At 44.3% G+C, this 16,560-nt stretch overlaps 2 protein-coding genes across 6 annotated transcripts in view; both read right to left on the reverse strand.

The window, feature by feature from the left end:
- LOC100565625 (uncharacterized) overlaps positions 1-16,560 on the reverse strand; it is a 66,885-nt gene that overhangs the window by 10,791 nt on the left and 39,534 nt on the right. Inside the window, exons 12-14 of the mRNA XM_008105782.3 lie at positions 6,042-6,802; positions 5,335-5,455; positions 3,651-3,785 (exon numbers count right to left, since the gene is read on the reverse strand). Coding sequence (XP_008103989.2) covers positions 3,651-3,785; positions 5,335-5,455; positions 6,042-6,802 — 1,017 coding nt within the window. The remainder of the gene's footprint in view (positions 1-3,650; positions 3,786-5,334; positions 5,456-6,041; positions 6,803-16,560) is intronic.
- LOC100565426 (neurotrophin receptor-interacting factor 1) lies at positions 1,045-11,525 on the reverse strand. 5 transcript variants are annotated; one of them, XM_016991902.2, is made up of 7 exons: positions 11,339-11,516; positions 6,042-6,974; positions 5,335-5,455; positions 4,909-4,984; positions 4,245-4,371; positions 3,651-3,785; positions 1,045-2,248 (listed from the first exon to the last, which is right to left on the reverse strand). In XM_016991902.2, the coding sequence occupies exons 2-5, from the start codon at positions 6,831-6,833 to the stop codon at positions 4,245-4,247; spliced, it is 1,116 nt and encodes a 371-aa protein (XP_016847391.2). In that variant the 5' UTR covers positions 6,834-6,974; positions 11,339-11,516; the 3' UTR covers positions 1,045-2,248; positions 3,651-3,785. The 5 variants fall into 5 exon arrangements, with proteins under 5 accessions (XP_016847391.2, XP_062829612.1, XP_062829613.1 ...); XM_062973542.1 differs by having other exon boundaries at positions 11,328-11,516; XM_062973543.1 differs by lacking the exon at positions 4,245-4,371 and having other exon boundaries at positions 6,042-11,520.

A 16,560-nucleotide genomic window follows, 5' to 3' on the forward strand; every position in this document is an offset into this window, starting at 1 on the left:
TCTTCCTGATAAGCTGTCTCTATCTTGAATGGATTTCTCACCACCTAAAGAAACCGAGAGACATTTTTCCCATGCTCAGGTCCCTGATCACTTTGCCAAAACTTTGGCCTCCCACCCTCTTTAGCAGTAGTAAACTGGTTCCGTGTACATTGTACAAATCAAGCCCACATATACATCTTTGTCAATTGGTACAATTTATTCTACTGTTGCTATTCATAGACTCATAAAGTTAGAAGAGACGCCAGGGCCACCCCATCCAATCCTCTGCCGTGCAGAAATACCCAGTCAAAGCACTCCTGACACTCCCATCTGTCCATAATGCAGTGTATGCTTTGATTTTGTCATACTAAACATAGCTATGCCAACCAAATCTTAAAATTTGAGCACTCATGATAGATGGCTATGACTTCCAAGACATGGGTAAGGAGCTGTAAATAAGCAGAGACCGATTTCACTGTGTTTTCTGCTTTTGGCAATGCCTAGCACATTCTGGATGACTCAGACATCGGGAAAGGGGAGGGAGAACAAAAAATCTGAACCTTGATACTCAGAAATGAACGCATATTTTGAATGTGCAGTTTTGTCAACAAAATCACAAATGTGGCATAAAACAGTCATTATGACATACTGGATACCAAGATCAACCACAGACACATGAAGCTACTATTTTCTGGCAAACTGCTCTTTATTTGCAGTAAGGCCCCCTTTTCTGTGGAAAATACGTTCCTGGCTGGTTTGCACTTACATGGATACAACCAAATATCATTAGATTTACTTCTGTCAAACTCGTATTATTGTCTGCATATAACATTTGTTCTTGTTCTCTCCTCTTAATTTCCTCTATTAAGTTCACTTTCTCTCATTTCTTCTTTTCGTTTTACCTTCTGTTTTTCACTTCCATGGGGGTCCAGCAAATGTGGAAGGATAATGGTGCATTTATTAGTTTTGAAAGCTGAATGCTAAAAAGCAAAAAATTGGAAACACTTATGTAACACTCACCTATCTAAATTTTGAAACTGTGTCTCCTGAATTATAAAAATTACAATTTCACAATGCACAGAAGACAGAGACCTTATGAAGGACCTATGAGTTATTGCCAAGAGAAGCCTTTTCCGCATTCAGGGCACAATAGGGTTTCTTTCCAGTATGGATTATCTGGTAGACAATTAAATGTGAAGCATTTCCCAAATAGAGGTCATTCATGTCTCTCCAATATGAATTCTTTGATGGTACTTCAAGGTCTTTTTCATAGTAAAGCTCTTGCCACATTGTGAACATTTATAGGATTTCTCTCCAGTATGAATTCTTTGATGGTCCTTCAAGGTAGATCTCTGAGTGAAACACTTGCCACACTGAGAGCACTTATAGGGTTTCTCTCCAGTATGAATTCTTTGATGGTCCTTCAAGTTATGTCTCAGAGTGAAACACGTGCCACACTGAGAACATTCATAGGGTTTCTCTCCAGTATGAATTCTTTGATGGTTCTTCAAGGTAGATCTCTCAGTGAAACACTTGCCACACTGAGAACACTTATAGGGTTTCTCTCCAGTATGAATTCTTTGATGCACGTTCAAGGTAGATCTAAGAGTGAAACACTTACCACACTGAGAGCATTCATGGGGTTTCTCTCCAGTATGAATTCTTTGATGGTCCTTCAAAGTAGATCTCTGAGTGAAACACTTGCCACACTGAGAGCACTTATAGGGTTTCATCCCAGTATGGCTTAGCTGGTGTCTTACCAGCTTATTTTTCCAGCTGAAGCATTTCTCGCACTGAGAACATTGCTATGGCTTTTCTCCAGTGTGACTCTGTTCGTGGCATGCCAGGTGCGCTCTACATTTGAAGTCCATCTCACAAGTAACACATTTATGCATTTTCCTTCCTGTAGGAATATTTTGGTTTCTCTGTAATGACTGTCCGTGGCTCTTGCTTGTTTCTCCATCTTCAGGACATTCAGCATCTTTCTTTCTTGGGTTCAGATCAACAAACTCATCTGACACACTATGGTATTTTCTCCCATATGTGGAGAACAAGGGCTTCCCTACGTCTGTGGAGGCCTTGTTATCAGCACCTATAAGGCTTTTGGTGTGTTTCCTCTCTGTCTCCACTAACATCTTCAACTCCTGACCTCTGAGCTGGGATCTTGGCATGTTGGATGCCATAGTCAAACTCCTCTGAGATGCTTCTGCTGGTGAAGACTCTACCTGCTGAGATACCTTCATCTCCTTCCAACATCCCTTTTCATCACCTGAAGAGAGAAAAAAAGACATTTGTTGCTGTTCTGGCCACCACTTTCCTAATTTTTACCACCTGGCTCTCTCTCCTGCCATCTCTTGCTTTCCATCTGATTCAAAATGTCTTTGTTCACACCTGGATCATTTGAGTTCATGTGTGGGTATTTGTATTGATACATTACCCTCACTTTACATTCTGAGCTGTCTGCATTAAGCCTGACATTAGGAAATGTCATTTCTCTGTAAAAAAAAAAAAAAAAAGGACAATCTTGTGCTTCAAAAGTCAAAAGACTTCCAAGACCATCCAAAGCTGCTCTAAATAATATTACTCTCAAAAATTCAACATCCGTAACAATGGTTTAATCTAATACAGATCTGCCCATATGCAAGTCTGACAAGTCAATGTGTATTCAGTTCTGATTTATTTATTTTATTGTTTCACCCCACTCCCACTCTCCGCCCTTTCCCCTTGGATATACTCTTTTTACAATAAACCAAAGAAATTTGAACTACATTTGAAATACCAGTCTTAATCTCAATTTTTCCACTCCACAGCTTCATCCATTCTCCAAGGAATTCCTACTTGTATCCCATATATGCTTAATTATTGTCACATTTTCTATTCATTTTCTATTGTTCAATTTACAATTTGTTGTTTCCACATTTAACATAATAACTATATAATTATACTATCCATCTGCAACAATTCCAGCACCATAAGAAATGCATACTGGCTACCTTGATGCTTCTCAAAATCTTTTACTGGGTGATAAAAATAGCATATATAATAACAGAATACAGGGAAAGTCCCCTTGAGAGAAGTTATGTATCTTCAAACACCACTATAATTGAAACTCTCTGTTTTTCCTTCTATTTCTCATTACTGATACTTCTATCCTTTTCATGCCACTTCAAGATTTCTCTGCTAATTTTTTAAATTACATTATTATTTTCAATGTAAAGTCCTCTCTTTACATCCACAATCTACTTTTCACTTTTGCTGTGATAAAAGGTGGTGTTTTTGTTTCAGCATCTAAAAAGAAGGACATTAAACAGAAAGAGAGCAAACTTGGCTTCCTTCATGCTCTGGGAATTCATGAGGTTTATATTCAATACTATGTCTCTGATTGTTTAACAAATTTTATTTCTCCGCTGTACGACTGTCTTTCCATGTGTCTACCATTTCTTTCCATTATGCCTCCTTTGATGTTGATCAGGGTCAGCTTTTGAGACGCTCTTCTTGGTTTCCCTAGGAAACTCTGGGACAATCCTTTCAACCACAATTGGGGAACCAGAGCCTTCCCCCAATTAATGCCCAGTGTTTTTGTTTAGCCTGTTCCTGCCACAAGAAATGCCTAGATGTCCCGACTCCTTTGGAGCTCACAGAAGCCCCTTCCTCTCCCCCCTTGGACTCACTTCTTTGTCCAGATGTCTCTGCTGTCAACAGTCCATCTCTTTGATTTGGGAGTGGCACTGCCCCGGGCCTCTCCTTCAGCTCATCCCCTACATGCTGAGACGTCTCCACTTGAAGCAAAGCTGCCTCCAGCTCACCTGTAGACAAAGAGGGAGGAATTCTGTCCATGCTCAGGAGTCCTTTGCTCCGAACTGCCTTCTTTTTAGGAATCCCTAGGCCTGCAGCTCAACTCTATGGTCAACGTTTGCTAGAGGTTGGTCACAGAATCGTACCGGTAGGATCAAGAGATTCCTAAGGAGAACATTTTAATTAAATCCACACATTAATACAATCTGCAAATTTAGAGGGACCACAATATGTATATGTATATAGAGAGGGGGGGGTACCTGTCTCTGCTTCTCCCTTTCCTTTTAGGGCCTTTCCACACAGCCGTATAACCCAGAATTTCAAGGCAGATAATTTGCAGTATCTTCTTTGAACTGGGTTATCTGACTCCACACTGCCATATAATCCACTTTAATGTGGATTTTATACAACTGTGTGGAAGGGCCCTCAATTTCATAAAGTGATGGGTCATGGATCTCAGCTTCCCTTACTTAACGGCTGGGTGTTTCTGCCCTCCTCCTGCAGGACTTGCCAGAAGATGGTCTGTTGGCCTGGCTGGGAGAACATCTGTTCAACCCTGTGCAAAGAGACGACTCTGGCTCTGCAGTCCAGCAGACCCTGGAAATGCAAGACATGTCCATCAACACAACAGTCTGGCCCTCCTCATGCGCAACAGCATTGACATAGAGACTGATCGGCTTGTGCTTCCGCTGCATTAACTCTACAGTGCAGGCGCATCCTCAAATGGGCTAATATTCTTCTTGCTTGTTCTATCTAGAGCAACGAGCTGACAGAGGGAACTTTCTGCAGCCTGTGTTTGGGTTCTCGAAAGATCCAGCAGAACAATTCAATAAACTGGTAACCCTTAAGCTACCCATGGCATCCAAAGAGGGTGAAGGAATAAAATACTGGCAGAAAGCAAGGACCGACTGAAACAGAATAGAGTGGGACAATGACTTCCCTCGATCTGGACACAAGGCTGCATACAGCCTAGAATTGCATTGGCCATTTCGCTGCCACAACAGATAATTGGCTCATGTTCAGCTTGTGGTCTATAAGACTCCTAGATGATCCCTTATTGTTATTATTAGATGTTATAATTGTTATTGCAGATTAATACTTTGGATTTGGGCAGAACTAAATGAGATTACATACCTCATCCAGCCCAGCTTCTGTCTTACTTCAGGAGGAAACACTGAAATGCAAGGACTTGGGCCTTTGATTCCACCACCTGCAAAGAGTAAATGGAAATTCTTTTTAAGGAGGAGAATGGGTTGGATAGAGTCAAAGGCAGATGCTGGGTAAGTGGAACCTACCTTCCTCCCCATTTTTCAAAAAAAAAATTGCAGTTTTGAAAAAGATATCGCTCGAACACCTTCGCACCCCATGGGCCATGTTTGTAGTTTGACAAGGTCTTTGCCTTTTATGCCAAAGAGCGCTGATGCCTCTCTAAGTTACAGCTCCCATTATCCAACAGTACTGAGCTGTATCCGTTAAAGGGATGTCAGACTACATGAGTTCTACAGCGTAGGTATAGCCTATGTGTGGCACATTCATTCTCACACACCCGTGAAGCCTTACCTAGCAAAGGGATCTCAGTATCTTTCACTGGCTTGGCTTCTTCATAGATCTGTCTGTGAGCAGAATCTGGTGTTTTCCCTTTCGCCTCCAGGGAACCAACACACACATCCTGCGACAGTCCCTGAGAAACAGGGAGGGAGATTTCAAAAATGGAGAAAATGAAAAGGAATTCTCTCAAGCTAGTGTGCTTGTTTTAGATTCAGTTTTGTTAGACACGGCTAAAAAATACCAGAGCATTGGAAGAGACCACAGGAATCATCTATTCCACTGCTTCTTAAACTGTGGGTCCCGACCACAAATGGGGTCCTTTTAGCTCAATGATGGGGTCACAAAAAGTTGACAAGAATAGAAGTTTTCTGAATGCCACCAAGTGGCTGTTTTAGACATTTATCCGAATCTGTTTGCAGTGCTTTCAGTGGATTCTGCAGAAGATGTACTTCATAAAAAGAGAAATCAGCCTGTTGAGCAAGCTTTGCAAATGAAGATTTGATATCAGTAAATATTTTATATACCTGGAATATATTGTATACATATTATTTTATATACCTAGATACCCAGGTGAAGTAGATTTTGTCAGACGGAAAGGGACTGTGGGTGCAAAAGTTTAAGAAGCCCTGTCTAATCCAACCCCATTCGGTCATGTAAGAGAATACAATCACAGCTCTCCCAACATCCAGCCTCTGCTTCAATAGCCCTTGGAGCCTCACCTGGCACCTGGCGGAACCGGCCTCTTGCTGTCTCTTGAGGAGGAAGTCCTCTGCCAGGGCCACAGCCTGGGAACAGGTCTCCGGCCCTCCGCCTCGGATCCATCCTTGCAGGTCTTGGGGAAGACTGGCCAGGAATTGCTCCAAGACCAGCAGCTCCAGGATCTGCTCCTTGCTGCGTCTCTCTGGCTTCAGCCACCGACTGCAAAGCTCCTGAACTTGGCTGTAAACACTTCGCAGATCCCCGACCTCTTGGCAGCAGAACTGCCGAAAATGCTGGCGCTGCTGCTCCGCTCTCAGGGCCTCTGCTCTCAAGATGGCCGCCTTCACTTTCCCATAATCCTCCCTGTCTCCGGCTTCCAGGCTCCGAAAGGCCTGCTCTGCATCTCCGCTCAAGGCAGGCAGCAGCCGGGCCGCCCACTCTTCCTTTGGCCACCGACAGGCTTTGGCCACTTGCTCGAAGGAGGCCAGGAAGGCCTTGGCCTCGTCCCACGGCGTTTCCTCTGCCGGCGGAAGGCTTCCCCATGCCCAGGAAGGCGACTGGAGGGTTTCCAGGAACTCCTGCCATTGGGCTTCCCAGCACTGCTCCATCCTTTGACCTGGAAGGTCCTTGCCTTCTTCCAGCGTTTTCCATGTTGGCCCCTCGGTCACGTGTTCAGAATGAACCATGCTTCCGGCTTTCCCTCCTTCTCTTGCTGCTCTTTGTTCCTGCTGCAGACTTGCGGGATTCAGCTCCTCCATCCTCTTCCTCTCTTCAAGCCAAACTTTTGTTCTTGGATGAAGAGTCAAGAGCATTGCTTCCAGGGAAATACCTTGAACGAAAGAGTCGACCGACCTTGCTTTGAATGGGCAGGAGCAAAGGGCTGCCGTTCTTTCCTTGCCCAATGGAACAATTCAGCACAGGTGTTTCCAGCAGCATGGAGACATATTCCTGACCTGAACAGGGAACACACACACACACACAAACACCTCTGACCAACATTAAAGACTGGTAGGTTTGGGTATGGGGGTAATTATAGTGGATTATTATTAGAGCAGCCCCCACCCTCATGTCTATTAGGAAAAATATGAAAATTTTCCTGTTTGGAATAGCTTTGAATTGGTCTGCAAAAGAGGCCCAGGATTTATAGCAGTTTATAATTATATTTTATCTCCATCCGGGAGTTAACATCTCCCAGATTCCCTCAGGCAGGAAACAGCCAGGCTTTGAAGCTACCAGGTTATTCATCACAAAAGACCTAACCGGACATGTATCTAAGCTAACACTGTATAGGTAAAGGTTTTCCCCTGACATTAAGTCTATTTGTGTCCGACTCTGGGAATTGGTGCTCATTTCCATTTCTAAGCTGAAGAACTGGCGTTGCCCGTAGACACCTCTATGGTCTTGTGCCCGGCATGACTGCATAGAGCACAATTACCTTCCCGCCAGAGCGGTACCTATTGATCTATTCAAATTTGCATGTTTTCGAATTGCTAGACTGGCAGAAGCTGGGGCTAATAGTGGAAACTAACCCCACCCCCTGGATTCAAACCGCCGACCTTTTGGTCAGCAAGTTCAGCAGCTCAGCGGTTTAACTCGCTGCGCCACCAAGAGTTCCAATACTGTCTAGAAACATTAATTCACAAGAGGGAAGTCAAACATCACAAATGTTAATGTTAAAATATAATGAAACAGGGCATAAAATTGAAACCCTTTGCACAAATCTATGGAAAGAGATCCCTGTGCGATGGATCGTTACCTTGACGTGGTGCTGGGGCTTGAGTGCCTTGATGAAGCCATGAGCTATACCGTGCAGGGCCACCCAAGATGGGAAGGTCATGACAGAGAGGTCAGACTAAGCACGATCCCTGGGGAAGGTAATGGCAATCCACCCCAGTATTCTTGCCATGAAAACTACATGGATCAGTACAACCAGAGAAATGTCGGTATACCATCGGAAGATAGGACCTCCAGGTCGGAAGATGGTCAAAATGTTACTGGGGAGGAGCAGAGGACTAGTCAAAGTAGCCCCAGATGTGATGACGCAGTTAGCTCAAAGCCGAAAGGAAGGCTAACGGCCGACGGTGCTGGAGGTGAAGGACGAATCCGATGTTCTAGAGATCAACACACTATAGGAACCTGGAATGTAAGATCTATGAGCCAGGGCAAACCGGACATGGTTATTGGTGAGATGTCAAGATTAAAGATAGACATTCTGGGAGTCAGTGAACTGAAATGGACTGGAATGGGCCACTTCACAAAAGATGACCACCAGATCTACTACTGCTGACAAGCAGAACACCGAAGAAATGGAGTAGCCTTCATAGTTAATAATAAAGTTGCGAAAGCAGTGATTGGATACAACCCAAAAAATGATAGAATGATCTCAATTCAAGTTCAAGGCAAGCTATTTAACATCACAGTGATCCAAATATACGCCCCAACCACAGCTGCTGAAGAAGCAGAATTAGATAAGTCCTACGAGGATCTGCAGCACTTAGTGGACAACACACCAAAAAGAGACATTATTCTCATTACAGGAGATTGGAATGCTAAGGTGGGCAGTCAAATGATAACCGGGATCACAGGCAAGCATGGTCTGGGACAACAAAATGAAGCAGGACGTAGGCTGATAGAATTTTGCCAGGAAAACTCAATGTGCATAACAAACACTCTCTTCCAACAACCTAAAAGACGGCTTTACACATGGACTTCACCAGATGGTCAACACCGAAATCAGATTGACTACATCCTTTGCGGACATCCATCCAGTCGGTGAAAACAAGACCTGGAGCTGACTGTAGTTCAGATCACGAACTTCTTATTACAAAATTTAGAATCAGACTAAAGAGAATGGGGAAAATACACAGACCAATTAGATATGATCTCACAAATATTCCCAGTGAATATGCAGCAGAGGTGAAGAATAGATTTCAGGGACTAGACTTAATAAATAAGAGTCCCAGAAGAACTATGGACAGAAGACCACAACACTGTTCAGGAGGCAGCAACAAAGTACGTCCCAAAGAAAAAGAAAACCAAGAAGGCAAGGTGGTTGTCTGTTGAGACACTGGAAGTAGCCCAAGAAAGAAGGAAGGCGAAAGGAAACAGCGATAGGGGGAGACATGCCCAATTAAATGCACAATTCCAGAGGCTAGCCAGAAGAGACAAGGAACTATTTTTGAACAAGCAATGCATGGATGTGGAAGAAGACAACAGAATAGGAAGGACAAGAGACCTCTTCCAGAAAATCAGAAACATCGGAGGCAAATTTCAGGCAAAAATGGGCATGATCAAAAACAAAGATGGCAGGGGCCTAACAGAAGCTGAAGAAATCAAGAAAAGGTGGCGAGAATATACAGAAGATCTGTATAGGAAGAATAATAATATAGAGGATAGCTTTGATGGTGTAGTGAGTGAATTAGAACCAGACATCCTGAGGAGTGAGGTTGAATGGGCCTTAAGAAGCATTGCTAACAACAAGGCAGCAGGAAACGATGGGATCCCAGCTGAATTGTTTAAAATCTTGAAGGGTGATGGCGTCAAGGTGATGCATGCCATATGTCAGCAAATATGGAAAACACAAGATTGGCCATCAGATTGGAAAAAATCAATTTATATCCCCATACCAAAAAAGGGAAATGCTAAAGAATGCTCAAACTTCTGTACAGTGGCACTTATTTCCCATGCCAGTAAAGTAATGCTCAAGATTCTGCAAGGCAGACTCCCACAATACATGGAGCGAGAGTTGCCAGATGTCCAAGCTGGGTTCAGAAAAGGCAGAGGAACGAGAGACCAAATTGCCAATATCTGCTGGATAATGGAAGAAGCCAGGGAGTTTCAGAAAAACATTTACTTCTGCTTCATTGACTATTCTAAAGCCTTCGACTGTGTGGATCATAATAAAACATGGCATGTTCTTGGTGGTATGGGGATACCAAGTCACCTTGTCTGTCTCCTGAGAAATCTGTATAAAGACCAAGTGGCCACAGTAAGAACAGACCACGGAACAACAGACTGGTTCAAGATTGGGAAAGGAGTGCGGCAGGGCTGCATACTTTCACCCTCCCTATTCAACTTGTATGCAGAACACATCATGTGACGTGCGGGGCTTGAGGAATCCAAGGTCGGAGTTAAAATTGCTGGAAGAAACATTAACAACCTTAGATATGCAGACGGTACCACTCTGATGGCCGAACGTGAGGAGGAGCTGAGGAGCCTTATCACCAAGGTGAAAGAAGGAAGTGCAAAAGGTGGGTTGCAGTTAAACGTCAAGAAAACCAATATCATGGCAACTACACCTATTGATAACTGGCAAATAGAGGGAGAAAACGTGGAGGCAGTGACAGACTTTATATTTCTAGGCGTGAAGATCACTGCAGATGCAGACTGCAGCCAGGAAATCAGAAGACGTCTACTTCTTCGGAGGAGAGCAATGGCCAACCTTGACAAAATAGTGAAGAGCAGAGACATCACACGGGCAACGAAGGTCCGCATAGTCAAAGCAATGGTATTCCCCATAGTAACCTATGGATGCGAGAGCTGGACCATGAGGAAGGCTGAGCGAAGGAAGAGAGACGCTTTTGAACTCTGGTGCTGGAGGAAAATCCTGAGAGTGCCTTGGACCGCAAGAAGATCCAACCAGTCCATCCTCCAGGAAATAATGCCCAATGGCTGCTCACTGGAGGGAAGGCTATTAGAGGCAAAGCTGAAGTATTTTGGCCACATCATGAGGAGACAGGAAAGCTTGGAGAAGATCATGATGCTGGGGAAAATGGAAGGAAAAAGGAAGAGAGGCCGACCAAGGGGAAGATGGATGGACGTTATCCTTGAAGTGACTGGCTTGACCTTGAAGGAACTGGGGGCGGTGACGGCCGACAGAGAGCTCTGGCGTGGACTGGTCCATGAGGTCACGAAGAATCGGAGACGACTAAACGACTGAACAGCATGGAAAGATGATATAAACCTACACAGTAGTAAAAGCATGCAGGATACTGGTTGTCAACTTGGGGTCCCCTGATGTTTTTGGCCTTCAACTCCCAGAAATCCTAACAGCTGGTAAACTGGCTGGGATTTCTGGGAGTTGTAGGCCAAAACATCTGGGGACTCACAGGTTGAGAACCACTGCTTAACAGGAAGCCAACATTTTTCCAACATGAAGGTTATTTTGGCTTTGCTTGCAGCGCCCTGACTCCAGAGAGGGGACCTTGGGAGCCATAGTTTCACGAGGCCCTGTCAAAGAGGGCCAGCTACAACTCCCAGGGTCCCAAAGCATGTAGCCAAGGCTCCCCATCCCCTCCATCTCCTACCTCCGACTCACCCAGGAGCAAGGAAGCCTCCCACCGCCCAGCTTAGCAGGCAAGAGGGAAGAAACTCCGCCAGAAAGAAAGAAAGAAATGGCAGAAGGATGAGGTGCTTTTCCCAACCGGCCCCTTCCTGTCTCCCAGAGCAGAGGCGGAGCCGCAAGAGCGCTGCTGCCCCTGGTGGCCGACTGTAGCATTGCAGCCCCTTTCCCATATACAGTATTGAAAGTGAGGAAGAGCTGAGGAGCCTTATCACCAAGGTGAAAGAAGAAGTGCAAAAGCTGGGTTGCAGTTAAACGTCAAGAAAACCAAAATCATGGCAACCAGACCGATTGATAACTGGCAAATAGAGGGAGAAAACGTGGAGGCAGTGACAGACTTTATATTTCTAGGCACGAAGATCACTGCAGATGCAGACTGCAGCCAGGAAATCAGAAGACGTTTACTTCTCGGGAGGAGAGCAATGGCCAACCTTGACAAAATAGTGAAGAGCAGAGACATCACACGGGCAACGAAGGTCCACATAGTCAAAGCCATGGTATTCCCCATAGTAACCTATAGATGCGAGAGCTGGACCATAAGGAAGGCTGAGCGAAGGAAGAGAGACGCTTTTGAACTCTGGTGCTGGAGGAAAATCCTGAGAGTGCCTTGAACCGCAAGAAGATCCAACCAGTCCATCCTCCAGGAAATAATGCCCAGATGGTCACTGGAGGGAAGACTATTAGAGGCAAAACTGATGTATTTTGGCCACATCATGAGGAGACAGGAAAGCTTAGAAAAGATCACGATGCTGGGGAAAATGGAAGGAAAAAGGAAGAGAGGCCGACCAAGGGCGAGATGGATGGACGGTATCCTTGAAGTGACTGGCTTGACCTTGAAGGAACTGGGGGCGGTGATGGCTGACAGGGAGCTCTGGCGTGGACTGGTCCATGAGGTCACGAAGAGTCAGAGACGACTAAACGACTGAGCAGCAGCAGCAATCTAGAATCCCAGAACGGTTTCCGCCCCTCCAGAGGAACAGTGGACATGATCTTCACTGCACGACAGCTCCAAGAAAAATGCAGGGAACAAAACCAACCTCTGTACATGGCATTCATTGACCTTGCAAAGGCATTCAACACAGTGAATCGCAGCGCTCTCTGGACCATCCTCCAAAAAATTGGGTGCCCTGACAAATTTGTGAACATCCTGCGGCTCCTCCATGATGACATGATGGCAACAGTCTTGGACAGCAACGACTCCCAAAGTGACCCATTTAAGGTGGAATCAGGTGTCAAGCAGAGATGTGTTATTGCCCCTACCTTATTTTCCATCTTCATCGCTATGATACTTCACCTTGTTGATGGGAAGTTTCCCACCGGAGTGGAAATAATCTATCAGACAGATGGCAAGCTATTTAACCTCAGCAGACTGAGAGCCAAAACCAAGGTCACCACAACATCTGTTATAGAACTGCTGATGACAACGTAGTCTGTGCACATTCAGAAGAAGACCCACAAGCCACTCTAAACACCTTCGCAGAAGCATACGAGAAGCTCGGCCTCTCACTGAACATCGAGAAAACCAAAGTGCTCTTCCAACAGGCACCAGCTAATCCCTCTGCAATGCCAGGAATACAACTTAATGGTGTAACATTAGAAAATGTCGACCATTTCCGCTACCTTGGCAGCCATCTCTCCACAAAAGTCAACATCGACACTGAAATACAACACCGCCTGAGCTCTGCGAGTGCAGCATTTTTCCGAATGAAGCAGAGAGTGTTTGATGACCGGGACATCCGTAGAGATACCAAGGTGCTTGCTTACAAAGCCATTGTCCTCCCAACCCTGCTCTACGCCTGCGAAACGTGGATGGTCTACAGACGTCACACTCAACTCCTAGAGCGTTTCCATCAGCGTTGCCTCAGAAAAATCCTGCAAATCTCTTGGGAAGACAGGCGAACAAATGTCAGCGTGCTGGAAGAAGCAAAGACCACCAGCATTGAAGCGATGCTCCTACGCCATCAACTCCGCTGGACTGGCCACGTTGTCCAAATGCCCGATCACCGCCTCCTAAAGCAGCTCCTCTACTCCCAACTCAAGAATGGGAAACGGAATGTTGGTAGGCAGGAAAAGAGTTTTAAAGATGGGCTCAAAGCCAACCTTAAAAACTGTGACATAGACACTGAGTACTGGGAAGCCCTGGTCCTTGAGCGCTCTAATTGGAGGTCAGCTGTGACCAGCAGTGCTGCGGAGTTCAGAGAGGCACGAATGGAGGGCTTAAAGGAGAAATGTGCCAAGAGGAAGGAAGGTCAAGCCAACCCTGACCGGGACCGCCTTCCATCTGGAAACCGATGTCCTTAATGCGGGAGAACATGCAGATCAAGAATAGGTCTCTTCAGCCACCTAAGAACTCACCCCCAAGACCCCATGACTGGAAGACTATCATCCTCGAACTACGAGGGATCGCCTAAGTAAGTAAGTAAAGCATCCCAGCATCTGCTCCCAGATTATCTGCTTTGAACTGAGTTGTATGAGTCTCCACTGCCAAATAGCCTCGGATAAGCAGGTAATCTGGGGCCAGATCCCAGGATATAGGGCAGTGCAGAAGGGGCCTTGAGGGGAATTAAAGCCCTGTGAGTTGCTGTGTTTTCTTTCACCCACCCGACTCTGGAAGATGCCTAAATGTCTATTATAGAGGAATGGGGGGTTTCAAACAATAAACCCTAGGTAGGACTTTCTTCAACTGGCCAGAATTGCAGGCATTACTATTTCTGCTGGCACCATTTATGTATTCAGGATCTTCTTTTCCTTGTATATTGGGACTTTGAGAGAGAGGCACAACACTTTGAGTGAGGAGAAACAATAACTGTTTGTTTATTTGTAACTTGTGAGGTACAGTGTTCCCTCACAGGAGCCTCCGGTGGCATAGTGGGTTAAAGCCTTGTGACTTGAAGGTTGAGTTGCTGACCTGAAGGCTGCCAGGTTCGAATCCCACCCGGGGAGAGCGGGGATGAGCTCCCTCTATCTGCTCCAGCTCCATGCGGAGACATGAGAGAAGCCTCCCACAAGGATGGTAAAAACATTAAAACATCCGGGCATCCCTTGGGCAATGTCTTTGCAGACGGCCAATTCTCTCACTCCAGAAGCGACTTGCAGTTTCTCAAGTCGCTCCTGACACGAAAAAAACGTATCGCTGGGGTTAGGTTCCAGGACCACCCGCAATAAGTGAAAATCCGTGAAGTAAGGACACTATATTCATTTTAATATTTATGCATTATTTTAGTAGTTATACACTATTTTAAGTCTTTATCAACCAATCGTGTGTTGATAAATCGCCTCCTTTTCCTCCCGTTGCTGCTTGGGCTCCTTTTCTCTCCCTTCGGCTTCTCCTTCCTCCCTTGCTTAGTCTGTAAATTGTAATTTTTTATGATTTATAATAGTCTTATAGAGTTTATTGAAAAAACGCAAAACAGCGAATCCGCAAAAAGTGAACCACGAAGTAGTGAGGCAACACTGTAAATAAGTGCAATGGTTTCAGTCATATTATACAGTGTAGATGCTTAGTGGTTACAATAAAGGCTTGTGGTTTTTCCCTTCAGAAGATGTTAATTATAAACTGGTTTCTGTGTGGCTCTGTTCCTTTGCCAAGGAAATATAAACAGGACAATTTACTTTTAAATCCAATTCTCCCAGGATTTAAACAGTAATTCCTTAGGCAATTACCATATAGTCTTTGGCCTTTCTCTTCTTAAAGGCTCTAACTATATTCCCTGCCTTTTAAGACACGGTTCCCTTCTCCAAAACCAACTCCTAAAACTGACTTCCAAAACCAAACACCAACTCACTGGATTCCAAAACCTGACTAACTGAAAAAGAATGTTTAGCCAGTCTTCCCCAACTGTCACTTTGGCTTTGCCAGTTGCTAAGCAACTTCTCATTTGCATTCAGCCAATCAGGAAGCACCTATGCTAATGATGCTCGATAGCTCCTCCCCATGGCTCTACTGAGGTACTGTCACTGAGGCCTACAAAATGGCCGCTCATCAGTCCTGCGAGGTGGGCCACATACCAACTTTGGCAGGTAGGCAAGATCCGTTACATCTACCAAAGCTAATGAGCACTTTTTTCAAATTTAAGCTTTATTGGCTATTTTTCAGCAATAATAAAAATGACAAAACGAATGGAAGGGGGGACATGGGGTGGGATTAAAAAGAAGGAAATTAGGGAAGAAAGTGAGGGGGGGAGAGATGAGGGGAGGGGAGATGAAAGAAAAAAGAAAAGAAAAGAAAAAAGATGTCACTCCCACTTCTGGTTTTATTTTTCCCATGTTCTTTGTCTATCTGTCTTACATTGCTCCTCTTCTATTTATTCTATTCTCAAGTAGTAATTGGTATAATATATCAATTAAATATATCATTTTCTAGTCTTTTTGTATCTAACATTCTTCTGTTCCAGTCTGTTTCTTTTTGTGGTTTTCCATGATATTTTGACATAAGATATGTCTAATCTGTCCATATTTCTTATATTCAGTAATTTAGTGTGCCATTCTTCTATTGATGGTACAGTAGAGTCTCACTTATCCAACGTTCTAGATTATCCAACGCATTTTTGTAGTCAATGTTTTCAATACATTGTGATATTTTGGTGCTAAATTCGTAAATACAGTAATTACTACATAGCATTACTGCGTATTGAACTACTTTTTCTGTCAAAATTTGTTGTATTACATGATGTTTTGGTGCTTAATTTGTAAAATCATAATGTAATTTGATGTTTAATAGGCTTTTCCTTAATCCCTCCTTATTATCCAACATATTCGCTTATCCAATGTTCTGCCGGACCATTTATATTGGATAAGTAAGACTCTACTGTATTTTGGTTTGTCTCCAATACTTCGCATATATGATCCCTGCAGCTGTTGTCATGTATGTTAGTAATGTTTCCTTATTTGTTTCCAAGGTTAAGTCTGTCATTCCTAGTAGATATGTCTCTGGTTTCATTTGGATATTTATATCCAATAGCTTTTGCATATTTTCATGAATTCCTCTCCAAAATTCCTTAGCTTTCTTACATGACCACCATGTATGGTAAAAGATTCCCTCTTGTTGGGTTGTTGTATGTCTTTCGGGCTGCGTGGCCATGTTCCAGAAGTATTCTCTCCTGACGTTTCGCCCACATCTATGGCAGGCATCTTCAGAGGTTGTGAGGTATGGAGGTATTCCCTCTTGTTTTTCACACTCCCAACGGAACACTTTTGAG

The sequence above is a fragment of the Anolis carolinensis genome, chromosome 2 (genome assembly GCF_035594765.1).
Source record: "Anolis carolinensis isolate JA03-04 chromosome 2, rAnoCar3.1.pri, whole genome shotgun sequence".
In the NCBI taxonomy this organism is placed as follows: domain Eukaryota; kingdom Metazoa; phylum Chordata; class Lepidosauria; order Squamata; family Dactyloidae; genus Anolis; species Anolis carolinensis.

Coding starts and splice junctions, on each gene's coding strand:
- LOC100565426 (XM_016991902.2), bottom strand. CDS start 6,833: ATGCTCTTGACTCTTCATCCAAGAACAAAAGTTTGGCTTGAAGAGAGG. Junction 5,456..6,041: donor CCGGTTCCGCCAGGTGCCAG/GTGAGGCTCCAA, acceptor CCTGTTTCTCAG/GGACTGTCGCAGGATGTGTG. Junction 4,372..4,908: donor CAGAAGCTGGGCTGGATGAG/GTATGTAATCTC, acceptor TTGCATTTCCAG/GGTCTGCTGGACTGCAGAGC.